General features: G+C 44.9%; 1 protein-coding gene across 1 annotated transcript in view; it reads right to left on the bottom strand.

The window, feature by feature from the left end:
* LOC126416941 (dipeptidyl peptidase 1-like) overlaps positions 1–26,273 on the bottom strand; it is a 65,578-nt gene that overhangs the window by 27,473 nt on the left and 11,832 nt on the right. The window contains exons 3-4 of the mRNA XM_050084859.1: positions 21,218–21,376; positions 5,138–5,280 (exon numbers count right to left, since the gene is read on the bottom strand). Of these exons, the coding sequence (XP_049940816.1) occupies positions 5,138–5,280; positions 21,218–21,376 (302 nt within the window). The remainder of the gene's footprint in view (positions 1–5,137; positions 5,281–21,217; positions 21,377–26,273) is intronic.

The raw sequence follows: 26,273 nt of genomic DNA, 5'->3' as shown, positions 1-26,273 counted from the left end.
GAAATACTAAGCAAGAAGCTAGCAGTACCAGCTGTAAACACTGTAAACGACCTCTTCTAAACAAGTATGCACGACAACAGATATGGAGCGAATTGAGACGAGCTCCTAGGATCGCTGCAGATCTATTTAGCCCGTACAAAAGTGCATCAGAGATGCTTTGGAAACTTAAACAGGAATCTTGCGATGAAAGGCAATGTTCTACTTGGGAAACCGTGCGGAGTAAATTTACAGATCCTGTCTCTACGAAGACGGTGTGATAACTTGGCTGTCACCAATTTTTCCCTTGTGTTGTGGTCAGGAGAATAAGATGAGAAAGACTACGTCGTGTGCAGATGCACATAAACAGACAGTTTTTCGCCGCTTATTTTCTTTTCGGTCCTCGGTCTTCCGACTGTTTTGATACGGACAGCCACGAATTCCTCTCCTGTGCCAACCTCTTCATCTCAGAGTAGCGCTTGCACCCAACGTCTTCAATTATTTTTTGGATATTTTTAAATCTATGTCTTCCCCTACGGCTTTTACTCTCTACAACTCTCTCTAGTACATTGCAATTTATTTTTAATGTCTTAACACATACCCTAACATCCTGTTCCTTCCCCTTATCTGTGTTTTCCACCTATCCCTCTTCTCGCCAACTCTGAGGAGTACCTCCTAATTTCCTATTTATCAGCCCATCTAATTTTCAAAATCCTTTTACACCACCACAACTCAAACGATTCGATTCTCTTCTGTTCCTGTTTTCGCACTGTCCATGATTCACTTCCATACACTTACGTTCTCAGAAACGTCTTCCTCAAATTAAGTCCGATGTTTTATGCTAACGGACTTCCGTTGGGCAGGAATACCTTTCTTTACCTCTGCTAATCAGCTTGTTATGTCCTCTTTGCTTCGTCTGTTATGGGTTATTTTGCTGTCTATGAAGCAGAGGACCTTCCATCGTCTACTTCGTCGTCCCCAGTTTTATTGTTGAGTTCATTGCTAATCTCATTTCTCATTAATTACTAATCTCAGTCTCGTTACTTCCCTCTTCCTTCGGTTTACTTTCAATCCATATTTTTTACTCATCAGACTGTTATTCCGTTCAACAAGTCCTGTAATTTTTCGTCACTTTCACTCATGGTAGCAATGTCATCAGCGACTCTTATAATTCATCAGCTTTCACTCTGAATCTTAATGCAACTCTAGAGGCTTTCGACTGTTTCCGTAATTGCTTCTTCAATGTATAGGTTACAAAATAGGGCAGAAAGATTTAAACCCTGTTTTGTACCATTACTTATCCGTTCTGTTGGTAGAAAAATAAGAAATTGTGGTTTGCCTACCAAAGACCTTGTATGTAGCTCCAGTATTTGAATACTGCTCAGCTGCTGAAATACACTGCTGGAAAAAAATTTGTACGCCCTACTAGAGGTTTCCAATTCACTCCAGATTTTTTGTTGCAACAGTAAAAGTGGAGTACATAAAAATATTACATTTACAGATCAATGGTACAAGCGGTTCTGAGGTACGAGGTATCTATCCATGCTGAAACACCAATATTTTTATGTGGTATAGCTTTCGCGGGCAGAAATGCAGCCCTGTCTCTGGCATCGACTCGATCGTACTGATGGCGAATACTGTCTTGGTGTACATAATACCACGCCTGGTCGATCTGTTCACGTAGTTCAGTAAGAGTTGGTTGATGAGCCGCACGATTCACTTCTCGTCTCGTCATATCACTCAGGTGTTCGATTCGAGACAGGTCCGCAGATCGTGCTGGTCACAGAAGTAGCTGCATGCCTTGCGAGGCACGTCGAGTTTTACTGGCAGTGTGTGGACGAACATTATCCTTTTCGAACCACACATCATCTTCGTGTTGCAAGAATGGCAAAGGAACGACTCTAACAACGTTCTGCAGATAGCGACTGCTGGTTAGCATCCCCTCCAGAAACACCAAAGGTGAGCGACAGTTGTAGCTTATTACACCCCAGAGCGTAACACTAGAGTGGGGTAGTGCCTTGGACGATTGCACTCTACGAGACAGCGCTCACCAGGTCTAGATGGTACACGGAAACGACCACCAGTTGCGTGCAGGCAGAATCTTCTGTCATCGCTGAAGACAATGGCGCACCACTCCGTCTTCTGAGCGATCCTTTGACGGCACCAGTCGATCTGTGCACGTCGATGGTGTGGCCTGAAGTAACTTTCAATATTATTCAGTCCCCTATATTTCTATTCCGTACAGGTAATGCAGATGAAATTAGTGAAATAACGATTTGGCCAGAAATGCCCAGTCAGTCAGTTTGTCCACATTCCGTAGGTGAATGGAACGGGAAGAAACTTTTAATACTATCTAGTAGAATAAAAAGTACTCTCTGCCACGAACTTCATAGTGGTTATTATAACACTGATGTAGACCGAAACGACTATTCATCTAGCCTTACCGTCGATCGAAAAGGTACCGAGACTAATGTTATTCCTGGCTTATAAGCAACGTCAACGCGGTAATTAAGCTTTGAACTTGAACTGACAATATTGTAAACTATATCAATCAGCGGAGATTGTTTTTTCGGACATGTGCGAAAGAACAGACACCTGCGGAATCTGCAGCTGCGATACATATTATCTAAATTAAATATTATCTAAATTAAGGATGGTGATTGGGGGGGGGGGGGGGGGAGGGAGAAAGGAAAGAGAAGAACTACTGTTGTCAGCTGTTCCGGAGCTCTATGCAGAATCAGAAGCGACGAGTGAAAGTGTGTGCCAGCCCGAGATTCGAACTGGGGATCTCCTGCTTGCTAGGCAATTACGTTAACCACTGCGCCACCCAGAGAGAGTGTTTGTTGCTTCTGCGCAGACTATCTTGGACGCCTCTGGGCCCACCCACATTCCCACCTAGCGCCACCTATTCGCAGTCGTCGTGCGTGTCCTCAATGATCGCTACTTTGAGGTTCCCTCAGGAGGTCGAACGTGATTGTACATTCACACTGAAGGTGCTGTATTCATAGCTCACTGAGTAGCTGGACATGTACGGAAGAACAGACATCTCGCATTCAGAATGAATCCGTCACCCTCAGTGCGGATGTGCAATGACGTTCGACCTCCTGCAGCAGTCTCAAAGTAGCGGGCATGGGGAACATAGACGGGGGCTGCGGATAGCTGGCGATGGGTGGGAAAGTGGGGCGACCAACAGGCGAACCGAGACGATCCGCACAACCGCGATAAACACTGTGTCCCAGTGGCGCAGTGGTAAACGCAACCATCTGATAAGCAGGAGATCCTGAGCTCTGATCCTAGTCCAGCACACATTTCCACTCGCCGCCGCTGATTCCTCACTAACTCCCGATGCAGCTGACATCAATGATTCCTTCCCTTATCTTTCCTTTCTTCTCCTTCCATCTTCAATTATAATAATATTGTAAACATCAGATATGCGATGTCTCAAACAATTCCAGCAGAGGGCAGAGCCGTAATGAGCCATCAAAATGAACACTCGTTACGACAAATGTGCGGTAATTGAATCCATGGGTCATGAGGCTTGATGTTGTCAATACGAACCTTCCATATAATGAGAAAGTGCAAATTGGGTCTCTGATGGTTCGCCAAGATCGAAGAAGATGCGTAAAAAGAAAATAATAAAATAACAGCGATTAGCATTGTCTTCACTTCCGATGTGTCATTGCGTCTCCTCCGGTCTTGGCGAAACATCGGAGACCCATTCTGCACTTTCTCGTTTTGTGGTAGGTTCATATTGACAGTACCAAGTCTCATCAACCGTGAATTCCACTACTGAATGTTACTTGCAAGTGTTTTTCATAGACGTCATTTTGATGGTTGACTGCCACTCTGCCATGCACCAGAATTGTTTGATACTTCTCACATATGTGGTTTACAGCTATCAGTGCAAGTTGCTAGCGTAGTTATTGCGCTGATGTCGCTTGTACAGACGGAATAATATCACTCTCGGAACTCTTTAGGTGGACAATAGGTCTGTATGTAGCCAGTCTTTCGTCCAAGATTAGTGAAGAGGTTTAAAGTACTATATTGAATGCACTTTTCCTCATTTATCATCGTAAATGTAACACAGATTTCTCTTAAGGACAATCTGGGTCTCTCACAGTAACGCGTTCATGAGATTCTGAGTCGTCTTGTAAGAACAGATCTGACGAATACTGACGCTTACCATGATCGAGGATACCTGAAAGAGGCATACCATTTTTCTCATTTGGCTCACAACTAGTGTAAACTTCTTGAACACCTTATTTGGACCCAGAGAATTTTATGGAGACAGTATTAGTCTATACGGATATCAAAGGTCTAGTAAGTGTATGTGCATGTGTAGCTTATTAGTGCGTGACATAGAGTGAAGTTGGTCGACACTGACCTGAAACTAGTAGATTCCTTTATACGAGGCTTGTATCGATCGAATAAGAGGAATTATCGGTAATGAAGTGCGCGTTACATTTCATCAGGCGTCAAAAATCTCCTTAGTGGTACCAAAGATAATTTCTGGGCTACCAGTTATCTGTCACCAAATAACACACTGACTTCTTCTACAAATTGTCAAACTCTTTTGGTTCCAAGTAGTTTCTTAGACTTAAGTAAGACGTCTTCGGTTCATGTTGAAACCACACTGCCGGTTTATTTGTCCTTTTTCATTCCAAGTAAAAATAAAACTGCAGAAATCCGTTCTATCTATTTCTCTTTACATTTTTTTTCGATTGATCTTCCTTAATACCTCTCTACTTCATCAGTGTACAGATTTAATGGTAAAACCGAGCTACCATATCATCATAATACTTTTTTATTCGATATATTACATATATCTTAGAAATGCTTTAGTGATGCAACAGTTGTGTTTAATACACCAAAGACTTTATTGAGATGGTGAGACGGGCAATCGCTAACGTCCAAACGCTTTGTCAGGAACCTAACCATAGATTCTCGTGACTAAAGAGAACAAGTCCTAAGTTTAAATTTTAGTTGGTAAAATTAAGCAGGCAATAAAATGATTTATAAAACGTTGCCTAACTTTGTGTAATAGTAGTTGTTGCATGGAGTAAGAAATGTTGGAAATGTAGAACTGGAATTAAGTAAAATTAGAAAACAATGAAAACCGTTAAGATTCATTAAAAGAACGAATAATTTTTTGTGTACACACCTCCTCCCTCCAGACATTTGTATTAGTTCCTCAAAGGTTTTGTCCTCAAATTGTTCATATACTTTGGCTTTCCACATTGTCTGTGCACTGTTTATCTCGTTGACGAGCTGTTCCTGGCGATCTCTTGTGAATTTCATTTGCATCTGAAACAAATATCGGAAGGTTGATTTAATAAACAATACACACAAAGAAATGTGTGAAGTCAGATAGTTCCCTGTTTTCTGTATAAATGAATATCTCGCATCACAGGTTATGAGAGAGTCTCACGGGATCACTCAATAATAATATAGTGGGACAGGTAGAGTCTGTCTTTGTGTCGACGTTGTTGTACACACTATAGATATATGGTCATTATTGTTTTTCAGTTTATTCTTTTATTTGTTGAGTATCGCATGTACGTTTTATAGTACCTTAGGTAAAAACCTAACTTGTAGTGTTAACAGTGGATTTGCCTTACACGACTCTATATATGACATTAGTTTTTGTCTTAGTTTTGGTTCTGTTAATATGAATACATATCTCTTTTGCAACTGAATGGAAGATTACTAGGAGAGAATTATTTCTTGGAATTCGAAGAAACAACTAACGGTTATTTGCGTTAATACACTGTAGCGATACGTTTTAGTGAAGTCTCAAGATGGGTGGCATTTATGTGGCGATGAATTTATTAGCCACACGCGAAGAAGCATGTTTTCGTTAATTATAGATCTGTTGGATCGTGACTAGGTTGATTACAGTTATCCTTCACGAAACTAATTCTGATGGAATTAATATCCTTCCGTCACACAGTACAAGCAAAAAAAAAAAAAAAAAAAAGTTGGGGTGGGTGAACAAAACTACACTCTTTACACAAAGTTCGTTCAATAAGTAGCAGCAAATAAATTTTTTTCTAAGAAGATATTTATTCTTAAGAGCTACAATTTGATAATATCAGTCAACATTTCTTTTACATCCACTATGTTTCTACACTATTGTTTGGAGAAAGTGAAACACCAAGATCGAGAGATATGATCACAATGAAATTTATTCCATCGGTTAGGGACATGATACTACACAAATGATTGGCATTACAGACCTGTAGATGGATTGTGACAGTGGAAATTAAGTGCAGAGTAGCGCCACCACGTGCTGCAATCAGAGGCGCTAGACGTCGTGACGTGGAATCAAAGAGCGCCTGAACATGCCGCTGGCGAATACTCTTCCACGCCGTTTGTAGGCGCGTTCAGAAACCGGTAACTGTGGCTACAGGAAGACCTGAACGAACAAATTGCTGACCGACCATATCCCAAGCATGTTCGATGGGCTGCAAGTCAGGCGAACGGGCAGGCAGGGGAGCAGTGGTGTCCGTCGTTATTCGAAGGAGACATGTACGTTCCTCGCCATATGCGGCTGAGCATTGTCCTGCTGAAATATGACATGTGGGGGGGGGGGGGCTGGATTCGGGGGCAGGACGGGGAGGGGGGCAGTGGGCAGTGATTCAGGCTGTAAAACCTTCCTCATGTAGCGGTAGCTGTTCAGACTGCCCTCAAGACGTTGGAGGAGAGATCGCATGTTATAGGCAACAGCGTCCCAAACCATCACACATCAGGTTTATCAGCTGTGTCCCTCAACAATGCAATCTACCTATAACATTCAGCACTGCGACGCCGAACACGTGTGCTGCCGTCACTGTAGGACAAGTTGAAGCGGAACTCGTCTGCAGACACTAAATTTTGACACTCAGCACACCAGTGTCGGCGTTCACATGCCCATTGCTCATGCCCATTGTTGTGAGCAGCGTTGGCGAGTTCTGGTCGACGAAAGCCGACGCAAAGGCATGCGTGCCGCCAGTCCAGCCAGCAGAAGACAGCGTCAAACTATCGACATAGACGTGTCCACACCCACTGCAGTGCTCCATCTTCGATCCAACACCGTCCGTTACTACCAAGCGGGCAAGATGGCGGCCATCTCGCGCTGTGATCACATTGTGTCGTCCAGTATCCTGTCGGCGTAGTATACGGCCTTATTCTCTTCACTGGTTCCACATACACCTCACTGTTGAAGCAGCGTGCTGTATACGAACCGCAGTGTCTCGGAACGACAGACCCGCCTCCCGGAGATCAGTCATTCTGCGCCGTTCGAACGCACCCACTTGCTCATATTCCACCCTGTGGTATCGGCCAGACATAGGGCACATGGTTACAAGTACCGACTTCGTGTGAAGGCGCTGCACCGACTGAGTGTTGTGGAACACTGACCTGTCAGGTCACACAAATGATGGCGCTTTTGGGCCTACGTCCACTCTACCTCTCTGCCATATAAATCAGTTATTGTGGTTCCGCTGTTCTATACGTCCTCTTTCCGTGACGTGTTGCAGACCGCTGCTTCTGAGTGTTTCCCTTTTTGCAAACAGTAGAGAACATAGTCCCTGGGACGCTATATGCTGTTACATTAGCCTTGTGTAAGAGCAAGTATTCCCTTTAAGTCAAAGCTCTTGTCCTATTTTCATAGCAATATTTTCACAGCAACCGTGACGAAAGAACCCTTCACTGGCTCAAACAGCTCAGACGAAATGGCCTTTCTTTGAACCCTGTGCTCTGTTATGAGCATTCGTGGAACTCATCTTGAGTACAGCTTTGAATAAACAAGAGTGTTAGTCATTGCTGAGCCGTGGTAAAAAAGCGCGCAGCGTGTTGTGTGAAGCAGTCGCCCTCCGTTTCTGGCGGTGGCGCCGCTGTGGCAATCGCAGCTTTGGTGTCTCCCTCTGATGGGAAAGTGGAAAGGTTGCCTGTTCACGTGCACATAAGGGGCGCTATCAGCTCGGCAGTTGCCCCCCCCCCCCCCCAAATTCTATAAGTCCCTCCAGATCCTTGAGCGTCATGCACTCCGCCTCGCCTTCCATGTACCCCTCCTGTCCCCCACGCGGAGCCTCTATGACCTGACTCCTTTCCCCCATCTGCTCCTATTCCTCGAACATATCTGCATACTCTACACCTCCCGCCGCCTTGATCCCCCTCACCCCCTGGTTGCTCCTCTCCTCCCCCATCCCCGCCCCCTGCCACGTCTTCACTGTTGTGTCCCCCCTACCCTCCATCTCTACACCCTTCATCTCCTTTGCCAAGGTGGCTTCCATCAACTCCCCCTCCTGGATGATGCCCTCTCTCCCTCCATTTATCCCTCCTATCAACTCTGATCCTCACCCCCCTCCTTTCCTCCGTCCTTTTCTTGCGCTCCCTCTCCCCCCCTTCCATCCTCTTTTTTCCCCACCTACCCTCTCTCTGCCCCTCTTCTCTCCCCCGAGTCGTTTTGCATTTCCCTCCTCTGCCTTTTCCCATTCCCTCTCGTGTCTGCCCTGCCCTCCTCCCCTTATGGGTCCTCTCCCTCCTTTGGTTCCCCCTCTTTTCGTTTTTCCTCTCCTCCCTCCTTGTTTTCCCCCTCATCTGTCCAGGTCCACCCCCCCCCCCCCCCAATCTGCCCTAGGCTATGGTGTGTCCTCTTTGTGCAGTGTTTACAGTGAGTGTTCAGTGTTGTGTGTCTTTTCCAAAGAGTTGCGAACGACCATCATACTGTCGCTAGGTTTGATTTTATATCTCTTGCGAACAGAAACCAGACTGTAGCCATGTTTTTTAATTGTCTGTCTACTATGTTACCTGTCTGCATCCTGTGTATTTTTATTCGCTTTGCCAACCCTTTGCTTTATGTTTTCGCTTTCCCCAATTTTCTGCCGTTTTACAATTTAAGTCCCCGTTTTATCGCCTGCTTTTATTGTTTCTTAGCTGGCTGGGGTGGCCGAGCAGTTCTAGGCGCTACAGTCTGGAACCGCGCGACCGCTACGGTCGCAGGTTCGAATCCTGCCTCGGGCATGGATGTGTGTGATGTCCTTAGGTTAGTTAGGTTTAAGTAGTTCTAAGTTATAGGGGACTGATGACCCCACATGTTAAGTCCCATAGTGGTCAGAGCCATTTGAACCATTTTTATTGTTTCTTAACTTCTCCTTACATTTTAAAAAGTCTATGGGCTGCAGAGCAGCGTAATAAGCTGCTGCCAGCCCGCCCCCTTCGGGGGGAATCGAAATACAATAAAGGAAAAAAAAACTCGGCAGTTGGTCAATCGGGGTGAGGCTAGGTCAGTCTCGCGTCACCAGTTGATGGTCTGTCTCTTGTTCGCATTTGTGCGGCAGTAGTGTCAGTCTGTCGTCGGAGTGCGATTATGTCTGACGTTTGGATCAAACTTTAAGCCAGAAAATGAGGGTCTTGCCACTCCGCCAGTAACAGAGCTCAGCTAGTGGTCGCCCGGTTGGGGCTGAGTTACTGCATCTGAGTCTGCAAGTCAGGCCGCCAGACTGCTCGAGTTGCTCAGGCGACGGTCATTGGCGGTTGGATCGGTCGGTTGGTCAGTCACGCACTGAGACACGAGATGACTTGTCCGCCTTGAGCGTCGGCGCATGTCCCCACGTGAGTCCAGTGGGCCGCGCCGTATAGAAAGGGGTAGTGGCTTCGCGGTTGACACGAGAGCAACAGGAGTGAAAACACGACATCGGGCTGGCCGGGGCGAGCTGCGACGCCGTGAGACGGGAGACTGGCTCGGAGCACTATGGGACTTAACATCTATGGTCATCAGTCCCCTAGAACTTAGAACTACTTAAACCTAACTAACCTAAGGACATCACACTCATCCATGCCCGAGGCAGGATTAGAACCTGCGACCGTAACAGTCGCGCGGCTCCGGACTGAGCGCCTAGAACCGCTAGACCACCGCGGCCGGCTGAGACGGGAGATCAGCGCGCCTTCCTGCGTCCGTTGAAGCGGCTGGCAGCGGATGGTTGGGAGAGCGTTGGGGGTGCTGTGCCAGGTCTTCGCCAGAAATCGCAGTTTATTGGAAGTTAAGTGATTGGAGGTATGTTGTTTCATTTACTTGTTAAATTCTACTTGTTGTCTTAGCGAGGTCACCGTCCGCTTTGTTTTGGGGTCGTCCCACCATTCTTCTCCGTTTGCCCACCCGCGGGAAGGTGGTTATTTGTGAATTGGGTGATCCGTTTGTTCCTTGTGGAGTTGGGGAGGGTTAGAGCAGTCTGCGGTTCGGCTTGTTCAGTAATCCCCCTGTCAATCTGCCATACGTTAATAGCTGCTTCTGTCATGTTTGCCGGATTCGGTGTTAACGAATTTATAGAATTAAGGTGTAAAGGCCGAATTCCTGAAATATGTTTTTATCTTATTTTAACTAAAGTTCAGTCTTGATCACAACACTTATGTCTTAATAACATAGGTTAGGTGTTGTGATCAAGACTGAACTTTAGTTCAAATATAATACTTTATTGATCACTGTTCCAAAAATGTTTACCAAAAATGTTTTTATCTTGCCTATCATCTTGCGAGGCGGTATATGTGTAATGTAGAGCATGTTGTACATTTTATGTAAGTCTGAATTTCATGGGTTTTATTTATATAGTCATTCTTATAAAGTTGCCACCCTTCAACCGTAAGAGTCCTTTTAAAAACAAATTGCACTTTCGGTGGCAAATAATTTCTTAGTGTGAGTGTTTGTACCATTTACACCCCTCCCACCTTACGGGGTTCATAGTTAATGTGTTTGTGTGAGTTGTTAAAATTTTTAGTTTAAAGTAATCTGGTGTGTTGCAGATTTGCACCAGTGTAGTCTTTCAGAGGTTGTTGTGAGCGGTCGTGACTACAGCCGTGTTGAAAGGGAGCGGCAAACTTCTCAGCCCGAAGGCTCATACTGTCAATATTGTTCTTTCCGCCTCTAAATAAAATTGTAACTTGATATTTGGAGGGTGCTTTTCTGCTTATAAATTTTAAATCTGTTTTTGAAACGGCTTTTATGAAGAAAATTCCCATTTGTTAAAGTTAATTTCATTTTCATCAGTTACTCCCTGGCAACTACTTCCACGCTAACCTAGTGTGATTAAATGTGTTGATGTTCTTGCTGAATCGATAGTAAATAAAGTAAATTCTTTAAGAAAGGATTTTGAAAGTAAATTCACGGTTAAATTGCAAATGCATTTCCAATGCTCGCCGATGGCTATAGGGTCAATTGTCGAGTCGTAATCTGACGGTCTGCACGAATAATGGGCCTTATGCCATTCATCATTTCGGAAGTAGTGGCTGTGACATGACGTTCCGCATGTGGTGCATCAAGGAGCTCAGCTATTGCACTTCCTAACGCTTTAAACCCTCTTTACCAATCGCCCAGCAGTACTCCAATCAATTGGATCACTACCTCACACTGCACACAATAGTTTATGGATGTTCACCACGGTGTCTTTTTCCGCAACCTAGAATTCAGTTACAGTACGTTGCATAGGCGCTACTTCGATTGTTCACTGCGGGTCTGCCATTCGTAGGAACTGTTTGAAACTTCGCACATATTTAGAAATAGCATCAAATTTCCAGCTCCTGAAACGACTATAAAAAAGGCAGTTTGGGACATAGTGTATTGAACGACCTTCATACTACAGCATAACTGAAGGTCATATTTACAGATTTTAGTCATTTTTTTGAGTCAAAGAGAACACTGTCAGTGCTTCAACGCAAATCAGTAACAGATAGTGATCGATCTGCAGTCTGCACCTCCGGGAAAGGTAAAGTGGTGGCTAGAGTGGTGGCTATCGAGTGCTGGTGTGGCTAGATCGAGGGAGGCGGGGGAGGGGGGGGGGGAAGGCGGCAGTGGCTGGCTGGTGACCAAGACTCTCACAGGCACCCGTCGGTAATACAGGATATTAAACGAAGTATCCCCCCCCCCCCCCCAAGAACCATGGACCTTGCCGTTGGTGGGGAGGCTAGCGTGCCTCAGCGATACAGATAGCCCTACCGTAGGTGCAACCACAAAGGAGGGGTATCTGTTGAGAGGCCAGACAAACGTGTGGTTCCTGAAGAGGGGCAGTAGCCTTTTCAGTAGTTGCAGGGGCAACAGTCTGGATGATTGACTGATCTGGCCTTGTAACACTAACCAAAACAGCCTTGCTGTGCTGGTACTGCGAACGGCTGAAAGGAAGGGGAAACTACGGCCGTAATTTTTCCCGAGGGCATGTAGCTGTACTGTATGATTAAATGATGATGGCGTCCTCCGTGGGTAAAATATTCCGGAGGTAAAATAGTCCCCCATTCGGATCTCCGGGCGTGGACTACTCAAGAGGACGTCGTTATCAGGAGAAAGAAAACTGGCGTTCTACGGATCGGAGCGTGGAATGTCAGATTCCTTAATCGGGCAGGTAGGTTAGAAAATTTAAAAGGGAAATGGACAGGTTAAAGTTGGATATAGTAGGAATTAGTGAAGTTCGGTGGCAGGAGGAACAAGACTTTTGGTCAGGTGAATACAGGGTTATAAATACAAAATGAAATAGGGGTAATGCAGGAGTAGGTTTAATAATGAATAAAAAAATAGGAGTGCGGGTAAGCTACTACAAACAGCATAGTGAACGCATTATTGTGGCCAAGATAGACACGAAGCCCACGCCTACTACAGTAGTACAAGTTTATATGCCAACTAGCTCTGCAGATGACGAAGAAATTGAATAAATGTGTGATGAAATAAAAGAAATTATTCAGTTAGTGAAAGGAGACGAAAATTTAATAGTCATGGGTGACGGGAATTCGGCAGTAGGAAAAGGGAGAGAAGGACACGTAGTAGGTGAATATGGATTGGGGCTAAGAAATGAAAGAGGAAGCCGCCTGATAGAATTTTGCACAGAGCATAACTTAATCATAGCTAACACTTGGTTCCAGAATCATAAAAGAAGGTTGTATACATGGAAGAATCCTGGAGATATTAGAAGGTATCAGATAGTTTACATAATGGTAAGCCAGAGATTTAGGAACCAGGTTTTAAATTGTACGACATTTCCGGGGGCAGACGTGGACTCTGACCACAATCTATTGGTTATGAACTGTAGATTAAAACCGAAGAAACTGCAAAAAGGTGGGAATTTAAGGAGATGGGACCTGGATAAACTGAAAGAACCAGAGGTTGTACAGAGTTTCAGGGAGAGCATAAGGGAACAATTGACACGAATGGAGGAAAGAAATACAGTAGAAGAAGAATGGGTAGCTTTGAGGGATGAAGTAGTGAAGGCAGCAGAGGACCTAGTAGGTAAAAAGACGAGGGTAGTAGAAATCCCTGGGTAACAGAAGAAATATTAAATTTAATTGATGAAAGGAAAAAATATAAAAATGCAGTAAATGAATCAGGCAAAAAGGAATACAAACGTCTCAAAAATGAGATCGACAGGAAGTGTAAAATGGCTAAGAAGGGATGGCTAGAGGACAAATGTAAGGATGTAAAGGGTTATCTCACTAGGGGTAAGATAGATACTGCCTACAGGAAAATTAAAGAGACCTTTGGAGAAAGGAGAACCACTTGTATGAATATCAAGAGCTCAGATGGAATCCCAGTTCTAAGCAAAGAAGGGAAAGCAGAAAGGTGGAGGGAGTATATAGAGGGCCTATACAAGGGCAATGTACTTGAGGACAATATTATGGAAATGGAAGAGGATGTAGATGAAGATGAAATGGGAGATACGATACTGCGCGAAGAGTTTGACAGAGCACTGAAAGACCTGAGTTGAAACAAAGCCCCGGGAGTAGACAACATTCCATTAGAACTACTGACGGCTGTGGGAGAGCCAGTCCTGACAAAACTCTACCATCTGGTGAGCAAGATGTATGAGACAGGCGAAATAGACTCAGACTTCAAGAAGAATATAATAATTTCGATCCCAAAGAAAGTAAGTGCTGACAGATGTGATAATTACCGAACTATCAGTTTAATAAGACACGGATGCAAAATATTAACTCGTATTCTCTACAGACGAATGGAAAAACTGGTAGAAGCTGACCTCGGGGAAGACCAGCTTGGATTCCGTAGAAATATTGGAACACGTGAGGCAATACTGACCCTACGACTTATCTTAGAAGCTAAGTTAAGGAAAGGCAAACCTACGTTTCTAGCATCTGTAGACTTAGAGAAAGCTTTTGACAATGTTGACTGGAATACTGTCTTTCGAAAGGTGGCAGGGGTAAAATACAGGCAGCGAAAGGCTATTTGCAATTTGTACAGAAACCAGATGGCAGTTATAAGAGTCGAGGGGCACGAAAGGGAAGCAGTGGTTGGGAAGGGAGTGAGGCAGGGTTGTAGCCTATCCCCGATGTTATTCAATGTGTATATTGAGCAAGCAGTGAAGGAAAGAAAAGAAAAATTCGGAGTAGGTATTAAAATCCATGGAGAAGAAATAAAAACTTTGAGGTTCGCCGATGACATTGTAATTCTGTCAGAGATAGCAAAGGACTTGGAAGAGCAGTTGAACGGAATGGACAGTGTCATGAAAGGAGGGTATAAGATGAACATCAACAAAAGCAAAACGAGGATAATGGAATGTAGTCAAATTAAGTCGGGTGATGCTGAGGGAATTAGATTAGGATATGAGACACCGAAAGTAGTAAAGGTGTCTTGCTATTTGGGGAGCAAAATAAGTGATGATGGTCGAAGTAGAGAGGATATCAAATGTAGACTGGCAATGGGAAGGAAAGCGTTTCGGAAGAAGAGAAATTTGTTAACATCGAGTATTGATTTAAGTGTCAGGAAGTCGTTTCTGAAAGTATTTGTATGGAGCGTAGCCATGTATGGAAGTGAAACATGGACGATAACTAGTTTGGACAAGAAGAGAATCGACGTTTTCGAAATGTGGTGCTACAGAAGAATGCTGAAGATTAGATGGGTAGATCACGTAACTAATGAGGAGGTACTGAATAGAATTGGGGAGAAGAGGAGTTTGTGGCACAACTTGACTAGAAGAAGGGATCGGTTGGTAGGACATATTCTGAGGCATCAAGGGATCACCAATTTAGTATTGGAGGGCAGGGTGGAGTGTAAAAATCGTAGAGGGAAACCAAGAGATGAATACACGAAACAGATTCAGATGGATGTAGGTTGCAGTAGGTACTGGGAGATGAAGAAGCTTGGACAGGATAGAGTAGCATGGAGAGCTGCATCTAACCAGTCTCAGGACTGAAGACCACAACAACAACAACAAACACAGTATTCCATATTTTAAGAGTTCGTATTCTGGATGAAAACAAGACAGAAAGTACAACAAATCATTGGTTCTAAAATGCATACCTTCAGAGCTATGAGCACTTGTTCATGTTTGCTACCGTGAAATACTTCTCTTCTGCTGGAAGCTCTTTGCTATTATGAACGACGTACAGGATGCAGTAAACAACTGAGAACACATTATTCTGTTCAAGCTTACTCATTACGGATATTTTAGAGCCTGTGACTGTTTATTTAATGTAAATATATAATAATGTAATAGCATTATATAATGGTAAGACAGAGATTTTGGAATCAGGTTTTAGACTGTAAGACATTTCCAAGGGAGATATGGACTCTGACCACAACTTATTGGTTATGAACTGTAGGTTAAAACTGAAGAAACTGCAGGAAGGGAGGAAATTAAGGAGACGGGACCTGGATAAACTGGAACAACCAGAGGTTGTAGAGAGTTTCAGAGAGGGCATTAGGGAACGATTGTCAACAACAGGGGAAAGGAATACAGTAGAAGAAGATTGGGTAGCTTTGAGAGTTGAAATAGTAAAGGTAGCAGAGGATCAAGTAGGTAAAAAGACGAGGGCTAATAGAAATACTTGGCTAACAGAAGAAATATTGAATTTAATTGATGAAAGGAGAAAATACAAAAATTCAGTAATGAAGCAGGAAATAAGGAATACAAACGTTTCAAAAATGAGATCGACAGGAAGTGCAAAATGGCTAAGCAGGGAGGACTAGAGGACAAATGTAAGGACGTAGAGGCATATATCACTAGAGGTAAGATAGATACTGCCTACAGGAAAATTAAAGAGACCTTTCGAGAAAAGAGAACAACCTGTATGAATATCATGAGCTCAGATGGTAAACCAGTTCTAAGAACAGAAGGGAAAGCAGAAACGTGGAAGGAGTATACAGAGGGTTTATACAAGGGCGATGTACTTGAGGGCAATATTATGGAAAGAGAGGAGGACATAGATGAAGATGAGATTGGAGATATGACACTGCGTGAAGAATTTGACAGCACTGAAAATCCTAAGTAGAAACAAGACCCCTGGAGTAGACAACATTCCGTTAGAACTACTGATAGCCTTGGGAGAGCCAGCCATGACCAAGCTCTTCCATCTCGTGGGCAAGATGTATGAGACAGACGAAATACCCTCAGAATTCAAGAAGTATATAATAATGTCAATTCCAAAAAAATGCAGGTGCTGACAGGTGTGAAAATTTCCGAACTATCAGGTTAATAAGTCACGGTTGCAAAATACTATCACGAATTCTTTACCGACGAATGGAAAAACTGTTAGAAGCCGACTACGGGAAAGATCAGTTTGGATTCCGTAGAAATGTAGGAACACGCGAGACAATACGGACCCTACGACTTATCTTAGGAGATGGGTTAAGGAAAGGCAAATCTACGTTTATAGCATTTGTAGACTTAGAGAAAGCTTTTGACAAAGTTGACAGGAATACTCTGTTTCAAATTCTGAAGGTGGCAGGCGGAAAATACAGGGAGCGAAAGGCTGCTTACAATTTGTACAGAGGCCAGCCGCGGTAGCCGAGCGGTTCCAGACGCTTCAGTTCAGAACTGCGCGACTGCTACGGTCGCAGGTTCGAATCTAGCCTCGGGCGTGGATGTGTGTCGTGACCTTATGTAAATTAGGTTGAAGTAGTTCTAAGTTCCAGTGGACTGATGACCTCAGATGTTAAGTCCCATAGTGCTCAGAGCCATCAATTTGTACAGAAACCAGAAGGCAGTTGTAAGAGTCGAGGGGCAAGAAAGGCAAGGAATGGTTGAGGAGTGAGACAGGGTTGTAGCCAGTCCCCGATGTCATTCAATCTGTACATTGAACAAGCAGTACAAGAAACCAAAGAAAAATTTGGAGAAGGAGGTAAAATCCAGGGAGAAAAAGTATAAACCTTGGGGTCTGCTGATGACATGGTAGTTCTGTCAGAGTCAGCAAAGGACTTGGAAGATCAGCTGAATGGAATGGAAGTGTCTTGAAAGGAGGATGTAAGATGAACATCAGGAAAAGAAAAACGAGGATAATGGGATGAAATTGAATTAAATCAGGTGATGCTGAGGGAATTAAATTAGGAAAAGAGACAAAGTAGTAGATGAGTTTTGGTATTTGGGCAGCAGAATAACTGAGTATGGTCGAAGTAAAGAGGATATAAAATGTAGACTGGCTATGGCAATGAAAGCGTTTATGAAGAAGAGAAATTTGTTAATATAGAGCGTAGATTTAAATGTCAGGAAGTCCTTTCTGTAAGTATTTGTATGGAGTGTAGCCATATATGGATGTGAAACGTGGACGATAAACAGTGTAGACAAGAAGAGAATAGAAGTAATGGAACATATGTGGTTCACGCTAGTGAATCTGAACAAATGCTCATAGCTCTTAAAGTATGAATTTTACAGCCCATGTTTACTGAACATTTGTCCTTCTTTGGTCCAAACAACCAAATCTCAAAACTTGAAATACTTTTTGTAACACCCAGTAGACACAAGAAAAGTCTTGCCTTTTTTTCCAGTAATCTATGAAGTGCCCAATATCTGGCCTAGCAATCAAATGTCCCACAATAGGAAAACCTCTCTCTCAGCGTCCTGCAAAATTATTGTGAATGAGTACATCTATCTGACTACTGAAGTGGATGACCCGCTACTTACTGATTATGACTCGGAGGAACTCTTGACAGCAACTCCACTGTGTTGAATAATGCTTTTCGTGAAGCCACAGGATGTCGTGTTACGACTCAAACCGTGCGCTATAGACATCACACAGCGCGGTACAGATGGGCCCAACAACTTGCCGAATGGACCGCTCAGGATTGGCATCACGTCCTCTTCACCGATGAGTGTCGCATATACCTTCAACCAGACAACCGTCCGAGGCCTGCTTGGAGGCAACCCAGCCAGGCTGAACGCCTTAGAAACACTGTTTAGCGAGTGCAGCAAAGTCGAAGTTCCCTTGTGTTTTGGGGTGGCATTGTGTGGGGCCGACGTACGCCGTTGGTGGTCGTGGAAGGCGCCGTAACGGTTGTACAATACGTGAATGTCATCCTCCGACCGATAGTGCATCCATATCGGGAGCATATTTTCGAGGCATCCGTTTTCATGGACAACAATTCGCGCCACCATCGTGCACATCTTTGAGTGACGTCTTTCAGGATAACGACATCGCTCGACTAGAATGGCCGAATCGCCGTTGAGGAGTGGGAAAATGTGGACCAACATTGCTTGATGAACTTGTGGACAGTATGTCACGACGAATACTGGGATGCATCAATGCAAGAGGACGTGCTACTGTGTATTAGAGGTACCGGTGTGCACAGCAATCTGGACCACCATCTCTGAAGGTCTCGCTGAGTGCTGGTACAACATTCAATGTGTGGTTTTCATGAGCAATAAAAAGGGCAGAAATGATGTTTGTGTTGACCTGTATTCCAATTTTCTGTACGGGTTCCGGAACTCTCGGAACCGAGGTGATGCAAAACTTTTTTTGATATGTGTAGTTTGATATCTGCTTGCCTACCACACCCAGTATTCTAATGAACTTCTCACAAACAACGCTTTTCACGCTCTAGTTAACCTTCTAGGAGGTATTCCAGTGAAGAACTGGCCTAATATTGTGGCTGAGCGGGGTTCATCCAAATTTAAGTTTTCTGTGGTTACTATAAATGTTTTACTGTGAAAGTTACGACGCGTCCTCTGAAAAGGAGGCGGCCAGCACCCTTCCCCAGCTACGTCGTCTCCGTTCTTGTACTGTGTCTCCAACTATCATTGATGAGATCTTGAACTCTGATACATCTTCCTAGGTTGCTTCTCGGAGTTCCAATAGACCACTTACTCCTAGATAACAAAGCGACAATGCAAGTAAATTTTCTCTTCTTCTCGTAAGTGTTTTCCGTAGATTTTTTTTCTTTCCCATGCATCCTAGTACTCCCTTGTTTCATACTTTTTCTGCCCATTTAATTTTTAGTATCCTTTTGTACTTTCTAATTTCAGATGCATTCCTTTCTCCGTCTCTAGTTTCCACGAGTTGCACACTTTACTTCCATCAATACTGTTCTGCGCGTGTACAACCGGAAGTATTCCATTTAAATATTTCGAAATGACAGAACTACTTAGCCGGAAAAAAATAGTACAGCAGGAAAGACAACGCCGACTTCGATACGATGACAGTATGTGTCATCTGGTGGATAAAAGACGTACTGATGATGGTGTCAACGACATCCACTAACAGATAGTGTAATGGCATAGCTACTAGAGCGTCGTTCGTGTCTACCTTTATAGGGAATTGTCACAGGCAGAAGGCTCAGTATGGTGTAAACGTGTGAAGCAAGCTGGGAACCAGAAGCACTCGTGCTGCTCACAGCGAACTGAGCGAGTTTGTGAAGTCGAATTGTGGCTTTCCCAGTGTCAGGACGCTCCTTTCGGAGAATTGTCACACAACTTGGGCGTGAGTGCCAGCAGTGCAACGATGCTGGTGTCAGTTGTCAAACGAACATTCTCTCACCATAGGCGAAGTTCTGGACAATCACGCAACACAGACGCCCGCCATGATCGTCGGATTGTAAGGTCAGCAGTGGCAGATCGTACAACTACCTCTGCACAAACAAGACGGCTTGAGAGCCCAGATGTGTCAACAAGAACTGTTGCGAACCGGTTAATAGCCTTGGGGGAAAAAAAAAAAAAAGCGTTCAAATGGCTCTGAGCACTATGCGACTTAACTTCTGAGGTCATCAGTAGCCTAGAACTTAGAACTAATTAAACCTAACTAACCTAAGGACATCACACACATACATGCCCGAAGCAGGATCCGAACCTGCGACCGCAGCAGTCGCTCGGTTCCAGACTGCAGCGCCTAGAACCGCTCGGCCACAACGGCCGGCTAGCCTTGGGACAACGGGCATGCACACCTCTAGCCCATCTTCTACTCACGCAACAGCATCGTCGTGCATGGCTCGACTAGTGCCAACGGAGGATCACTTGGAAGATGGAATGGCGCGCCGTGGTTTTCAGCGATGAAAGCAGATCCTTCCTGAACGCAAGTGACGCTCGTTTGCGTGCACGATGCAGACCTGGTGACCGCTGTCTCGTGGGAGTGCAATCGTCCAAGACACTGATCGCACCCCAGGGTTATGCTCTGGGGCATGATAAGCTAACTCTCATTCAACTTCGATGTTTCTGGACGGCTCGTTAACCAACACTCAGTATGTGCAGAATGTTGTTAGAACCGATCTTATGCCATTTTTGCAACACGAAGATGATGTGTAGTTCCAACAGGATAATACTCGTCCACATACTGCCCTTGAAACACAAGGTGCTCCGCAAGACGTGCAGCAACTTCCCTGACCAGCACGATCTCCGGACTCGTCTCGAATCGAGCACGTGTGTGGTATCATGGGACGAGAAGTGACTCTCGTGACTCATCAACCAACTCGTACAGAACTACGTGAACAGGTCGATCAGGCGTGGTATTATGTATACCAAGACAGTATTCGTCATCTGTAGGATCGAGTGGATGCCAGAATCAGGACCTACATTGCTGGCCGTGGAGGCTACACCACGTATTAATATCACGTATTAATACGAATGTTCCAGCATGGGTCTATACCTGATACCTTACCGCTTATGCCATTGATCTGTAAATGTAATAATGTCACGTACTCCATGTGCACTGTTGCAACAAAAAGTCTTGAGTGAATTGGAAACTTCTAGTAGGGTGCACTAATTCTTTTTTTCGGGCAATGTATTTAGCTTGATAAAGTTTTCACTTGACTAAGAGGACGATGAAGTCGGCAAATCTCAGCACTGGTATTTCTGTAGTCATGTTCACGTGTGCCTTGAAATTTTGTTTTACTTGTAAAGCTAGACTCGTCTGAGTTCCAATTAAACATGTCTTTGCTTTTGTGACACTTTATTACTATGTGATACTGGTCGCTACATTTAGGTCGCCTTCTGGTTTCTGAACTTCCTTTCGAAGTCTCTTTGTTTAACAGTAAGTGTAGAATGAGTGAGATAAGAAGGAAACGTACCAAATCGCGGTAGCTGGTGGCTGAGAATGGATCCACGTGGACCTTCCTGGCGACAGGTGTGTCCTTGACGGCGTAGTAGCAGGCCCAGTGACGGACGGTGACGTCATGCGACCAGCCAGGGAAGGTGCGGTCGCACCAGCTGGTCACCGTGCCGTTGTCCTGCAAAACAGATCGTGCTCTGCGTCGGTGTGACGGACTTGCTTCCACTGCTGCTGCTGTTAGCAACATTTTGTATATATGCTGGTAGGACACTAATGAAATTGTACACTGATGCGCCAAAGAAACTGGCGTAGGTATGTGTATTCAAATACAGAGATATGTAAACAGGCAGAATACGGTGCTGCGGTCGGCTACGCCTATATAAGACAAGTGTCTGGCGCAGTTGTTGTATCGGATACTGCTGCTACAATGGCAAGTTATCAAGTTGTAAGTGAGTCTGAATGTGGTGTTATAGTCGGCGCACAAGAGGTGGGACACAGTATCTCCAAGGTAGTGATGAAGTGGGGATTTTCCCGTACGAACATTTCACGAGTATACCGTGGATATCAGGAATCCGGTAAAACATGAAATCTCCGACGTCGCTGCGGCCGGAAGAAGATCCTACAAGTATGGGACCGACGACGAATGAAGAGATTCGTTCAGTGTGACGGAAGTGCAACACTTCCGCAAATTGCTGCAGATTTCAATGCTGGGCTATCAACAATTTCAATGTGCGAACCATTCAACGAAAGATCATCGATATGGGATTTCGGTGCCGAAGCCCTATTCGTGTACCCTTGATGCCTGCACGACACGAAGGTTTACCCCTCGGCTGGGCTCGTCAGCACCGACATTGGACTTTTTATGACTGGAAAGATGTTGCTTGGTCGGAACTGTCTCGTTTCAAATTGTATCAAGCGGATGGACATCTACGGGTATGGAGACAACCCCACAAATTCATGGACCTTGCGTGTCAGCAGGGGACTGTTCAATCTGTAATGGTGTGGGGCGTGTGCAGTTGAGTGATATGGGACCCCTGATACGTCTAGATACGGCTCTGACAGGTGACAGGTACGTTACTGTCTGATCACCTGCATCCATTCATGTTCATTGTGCATTACGACGGACTTGGCTACTCCAATAGGACAATGCAACACTTCTCACGTCCAAAATTGCTACAGAGTGGCTCCAGAACACTCTTCTGAGTTTAAAAAATTTCGCTGATCACCAAACTCCCCACACTTGAACATTATTGAGCATATTTGGGATGTCTTGTAACGTGCTCTTCGGAAGGTATCTCCACGACTTCGTACTCTTACGGAATTATGGATAGCCCTGCAGGATTCATGGTGTCAGTTCCGTCCAGCACTACTTCAGACATTAGTCGAGTCCATGGCACGTCGTGCTGCGGCACTCCTGCGTGCTCGCAGGGGTCCTACACGATATTAGGGAGACGTACCAGTTTCTTTGGCTCTTCAGTGTATGTATTATGAGAGGCAGCTGCAGCATTTTCCATATTTACTGCTGTTAATGGCAACTTCGGTATCGCGGAAAAGAGTAGAAAGTACGTGAAACTTGACGACACACTCGGAGATGGTATGAAACGTAAATGATTTCAGGTAGATAGCACTTGCGAGGGATGAGCAGCGCTGTCAGATAACAATGTTTATATTTAGTTTCGGTTTACTTTATTCCAAAAGCACCGTTACCGGTTTTGAATTTACGCATTCATCGTCAGACGACTTATATTGTTGTCACCATATTTCTCCGCCCACCGTGTTTCTCTTTAGCCTACGACGACCTTTGTTCTCTAGGCTGGTCGTCTATTAGTACTATACAAAGACAAGTTGTAGTGTAACTTTGTTACCAAAAATCTCGAAAATTTCTTGACTGATTTACGTCAGATTTTTACATGTTACTCTAATAAACCTTCGGACGGACATAGACTACACATTTGTTTAATATATATGTAGGATAATCAATATATCCACGGGTGTGCTGCCGGTCTATAGTGTCCAACGGGCACAATATTTCGGCGATCAAACATGTCGCCATCATCAGGTGAACTGACGGACTGAGCTCCTGTGAACGTGCTGGCACGGAGATCCGTACGCTATGGCTGCTCAGAGGGAACTGGGTTCGGTCGCGGCGGCGGCCGATTTAAGTACCCTCCGCCCGCGGCGCGCTCCCTCCGCCGTCCGCGCCCCGCGCCACGGTCGCGCGGTGGAACAGATTGCGACGACGTCTGAGATGACGTCGGTATGATGGCTCTGTCCGCCGTGGTCGTCACAACTATACGTTTGCTCGATTTACTCTTGATTAACCCGATCGCTGGTTCCCAAGCCTTGCTAAGATTATACCCACAGTCACGGTTTATGAGGTCGTCATTGGTGCGAATTTCGATGGCCTCTCTAACAACGCTGTCCCAGTATCTCGACGTCTGTACCAGAATCCTCGTGCGGTCATATTCCATGGTGTGATTTTCCGACAAACAATGTTCAGCGACCGCCGACTTGCTCGGATACATCAGGCGAGTGTGCCTCTGGTGTTCACGGCATCGATCCTCGACGGTACGCATCGTCTGACCAATATACGACTTGCCACATTGACACGGAATCTGGTACACGCCGGCCTTCCTCAAACCGAGGTCATCTTTGGCGCTCCCCACCAGTGCACGAGTTTTATTTGGAGGACAAAACACAGTTCCGACCCGGTGTTTCTTCAGAATGCGGGCGATTTTCCCCGAGAGTGCGCCTGTGTATGGAATAAATGCAGTGCCTACCTCCTCCCTCGTGACTTCATACATCTCAACAGGTTGTGCTGCAGTGGTTGGGCGGAGAGCACGTTGAATCTGCCACTCTGAGTACCCATTTTTGCGAAATACAGTTCTCAGATGTTCCAATTCCTGGGGTAGACTCTCTGCGTCAGAGATAGTGCGCGCCCTATGTACTAGAGTTTTAAGTACCCCATTCCTCTGTGAAGGGTGGTGGCAGCTGTCTGCGTGCAAATACAGATCAGTGTGCGTTGTCTTCCGATACACCCCATGACCTAGGGTGCCGTCAGCCCTTCTCTTGACCAAGACGTCAAGGAAAGGTAATTTACCCTCCGTTTCAGTCTCCATAGTGAATTTGATGTTGGGGTGTATGGAGTTTAGATGTGTAAGGAAGTCAAGGAGTTTATCCATACCATGTGGCCAGATGACGAACGTGTCGTCGACGTAACGGAAAAAGCAAGTAGGTTTCCATATGGATGACGACAGGGCTTCCTCCTCGAAGTTCTCCATGTACAAATTCGCTACCACCGGTGAGAGTGGGCTACCCATGGCGACTCCCTCCGTTTGTTCGTAGTATTCTCCATTAAAAAGAAAATACGTGGAAGTCAAGACATGCCTAAAAAGTTCAGTGGTCTTCTCGTCAAACTTCTGACTAATTAATTCTAGTGACTCTCGCAGGGGTACCCTCGTAAACAAGGAAACGACGTCAAAACTCACCATGATATCTAACTCATCCAACCTGAAGCTATCAAGGCGTTTAACAAAATCCACGGAATTACGGATGTGATGAGGGCATTTACCCACATAAGGACTTAATATTCCCGTCAGGTATTTGGCCAACAAATATGTATGTGCCCTGATGTTGCTGACAATGGGGCGTAATGGTACCCCCTCTTTGTGAACCTTCGGGAGTCCATATAGTCTAGGCGGTACCGGACCTTGGGGTAACAATTTTTTAGCGTCACCCTCCGGTAAATCTGCGTCCTTGAGAAGCGCCCTCGTCTTGTTCTCCACCTTCTTTGTAGGGTCAACGCCGCCGCGACCGAACCCAGTTCCCTCTGAGCAGCCATAGCGTACGGATCTCCGTGCCGGCACGTTCACAGGAGCTCAGTCCGTCAGTTCACCTGATGATGGCGACATGTTTGATCGCCGAAATATTGTGCCCGTTGGACACTATAGACCGGCAGCACACCCGTGGATATTTTGATTATCAAATACGCCGGGAGAAACTCAAGAATTAAATGTAGGATATTTCACAATTCATGCTACACGCTTCCAGAAGTTGTAGAGGGATCTTAATAGATCAAGTTTTACATTGGAAACGTCATCCAAAGCGCTACAGAGCGCCAATCTTATAGGTGCCGGCACTTGTAAATATATGTATATACAAGGCGACTCCGTTATGATGATACAAACTTTCTAAAATGATGGATGAAAGCATCAATTTGAGGTAGATGTTCAAAAATGGTTCAAATGGCTCTGAGCACTATGGGACTCAACTGCTGAGGTCATTAGTCCCCTAGAACTTAGAACTAGTTAAACCTAACTAACCTAAGGACATCACAAACATCCATGCCCGAGGCAGGATTCGAACCTGCGACCGTGGGGGTCTTGCGGTTCCAGGCTGCAGCGCCTTTAACCGCACGGCCACTTCGGCCGGCGTAGATGTCCCTGTACTGGAAACCAACGTATCGAAAGTTATAAGTGAAAATCGTTCTGATACTTTCGACAGTGGAATACATGTACTCGTACCGTTGGTGCTAAGATTGCAGTGTACGAAACTTTTAAAGGTGGTAGTATGGACTGAAAGAAGAAAAAGAAACGTTCAGTAAACATAGGTTTTAAAATGCTTACCTGACAAGCTATGAGCACTTGTTCATCTTCGTTACCTTGAAACTCATCTCCTCTATTCAACAAGTGCTCATAGCTCTTAAGGTATTCGTTTTAGAGCCCATCTTTACTATACTTTTTCCTGTTTTTGGTCCATACTACCACCTAAGAAGGTTGCCTACTCTACGATCTTAGCTACTACAGTACATTTATTCCACTGTCAAGAGGTATCCGAAAAGTTTTCGCTTATAACTTTCTACTCGTTCGTTTCCTGTACAGGAACCCTTACCTCAAACGGATACTTTTATCCTTCTCCATCATTCTAGAAGTTTGTGACATCATCACGGAATCACCCTGTATGTACATACATTTACACGCGTCGGCGTCTATAACTTTGACGTTATGTAGCGTCGTTGGATGACATTTCCGGATATGGGTTCCTTCGTAAAACCTGATCTACTGAGTCACCTCTAC

Source organism: Schistocerca serialis, chromosome 1 (genome assembly GCF_023864345.2).
Source record: "Schistocerca serialis cubense isolate TAMUIC-IGC-003099 chromosome 1, iqSchSeri2.2, whole genome shotgun sequence".
Classification (NCBI taxonomy): domain Eukaryota; kingdom Metazoa; phylum Arthropoda; class Insecta; order Orthoptera; family Acrididae; genus Schistocerca; species Schistocerca serialis.
Note: the sequence above shows the minus strand (reverse complement) of the source record. Positions and strands in the feature narration are given on the sequence as shown.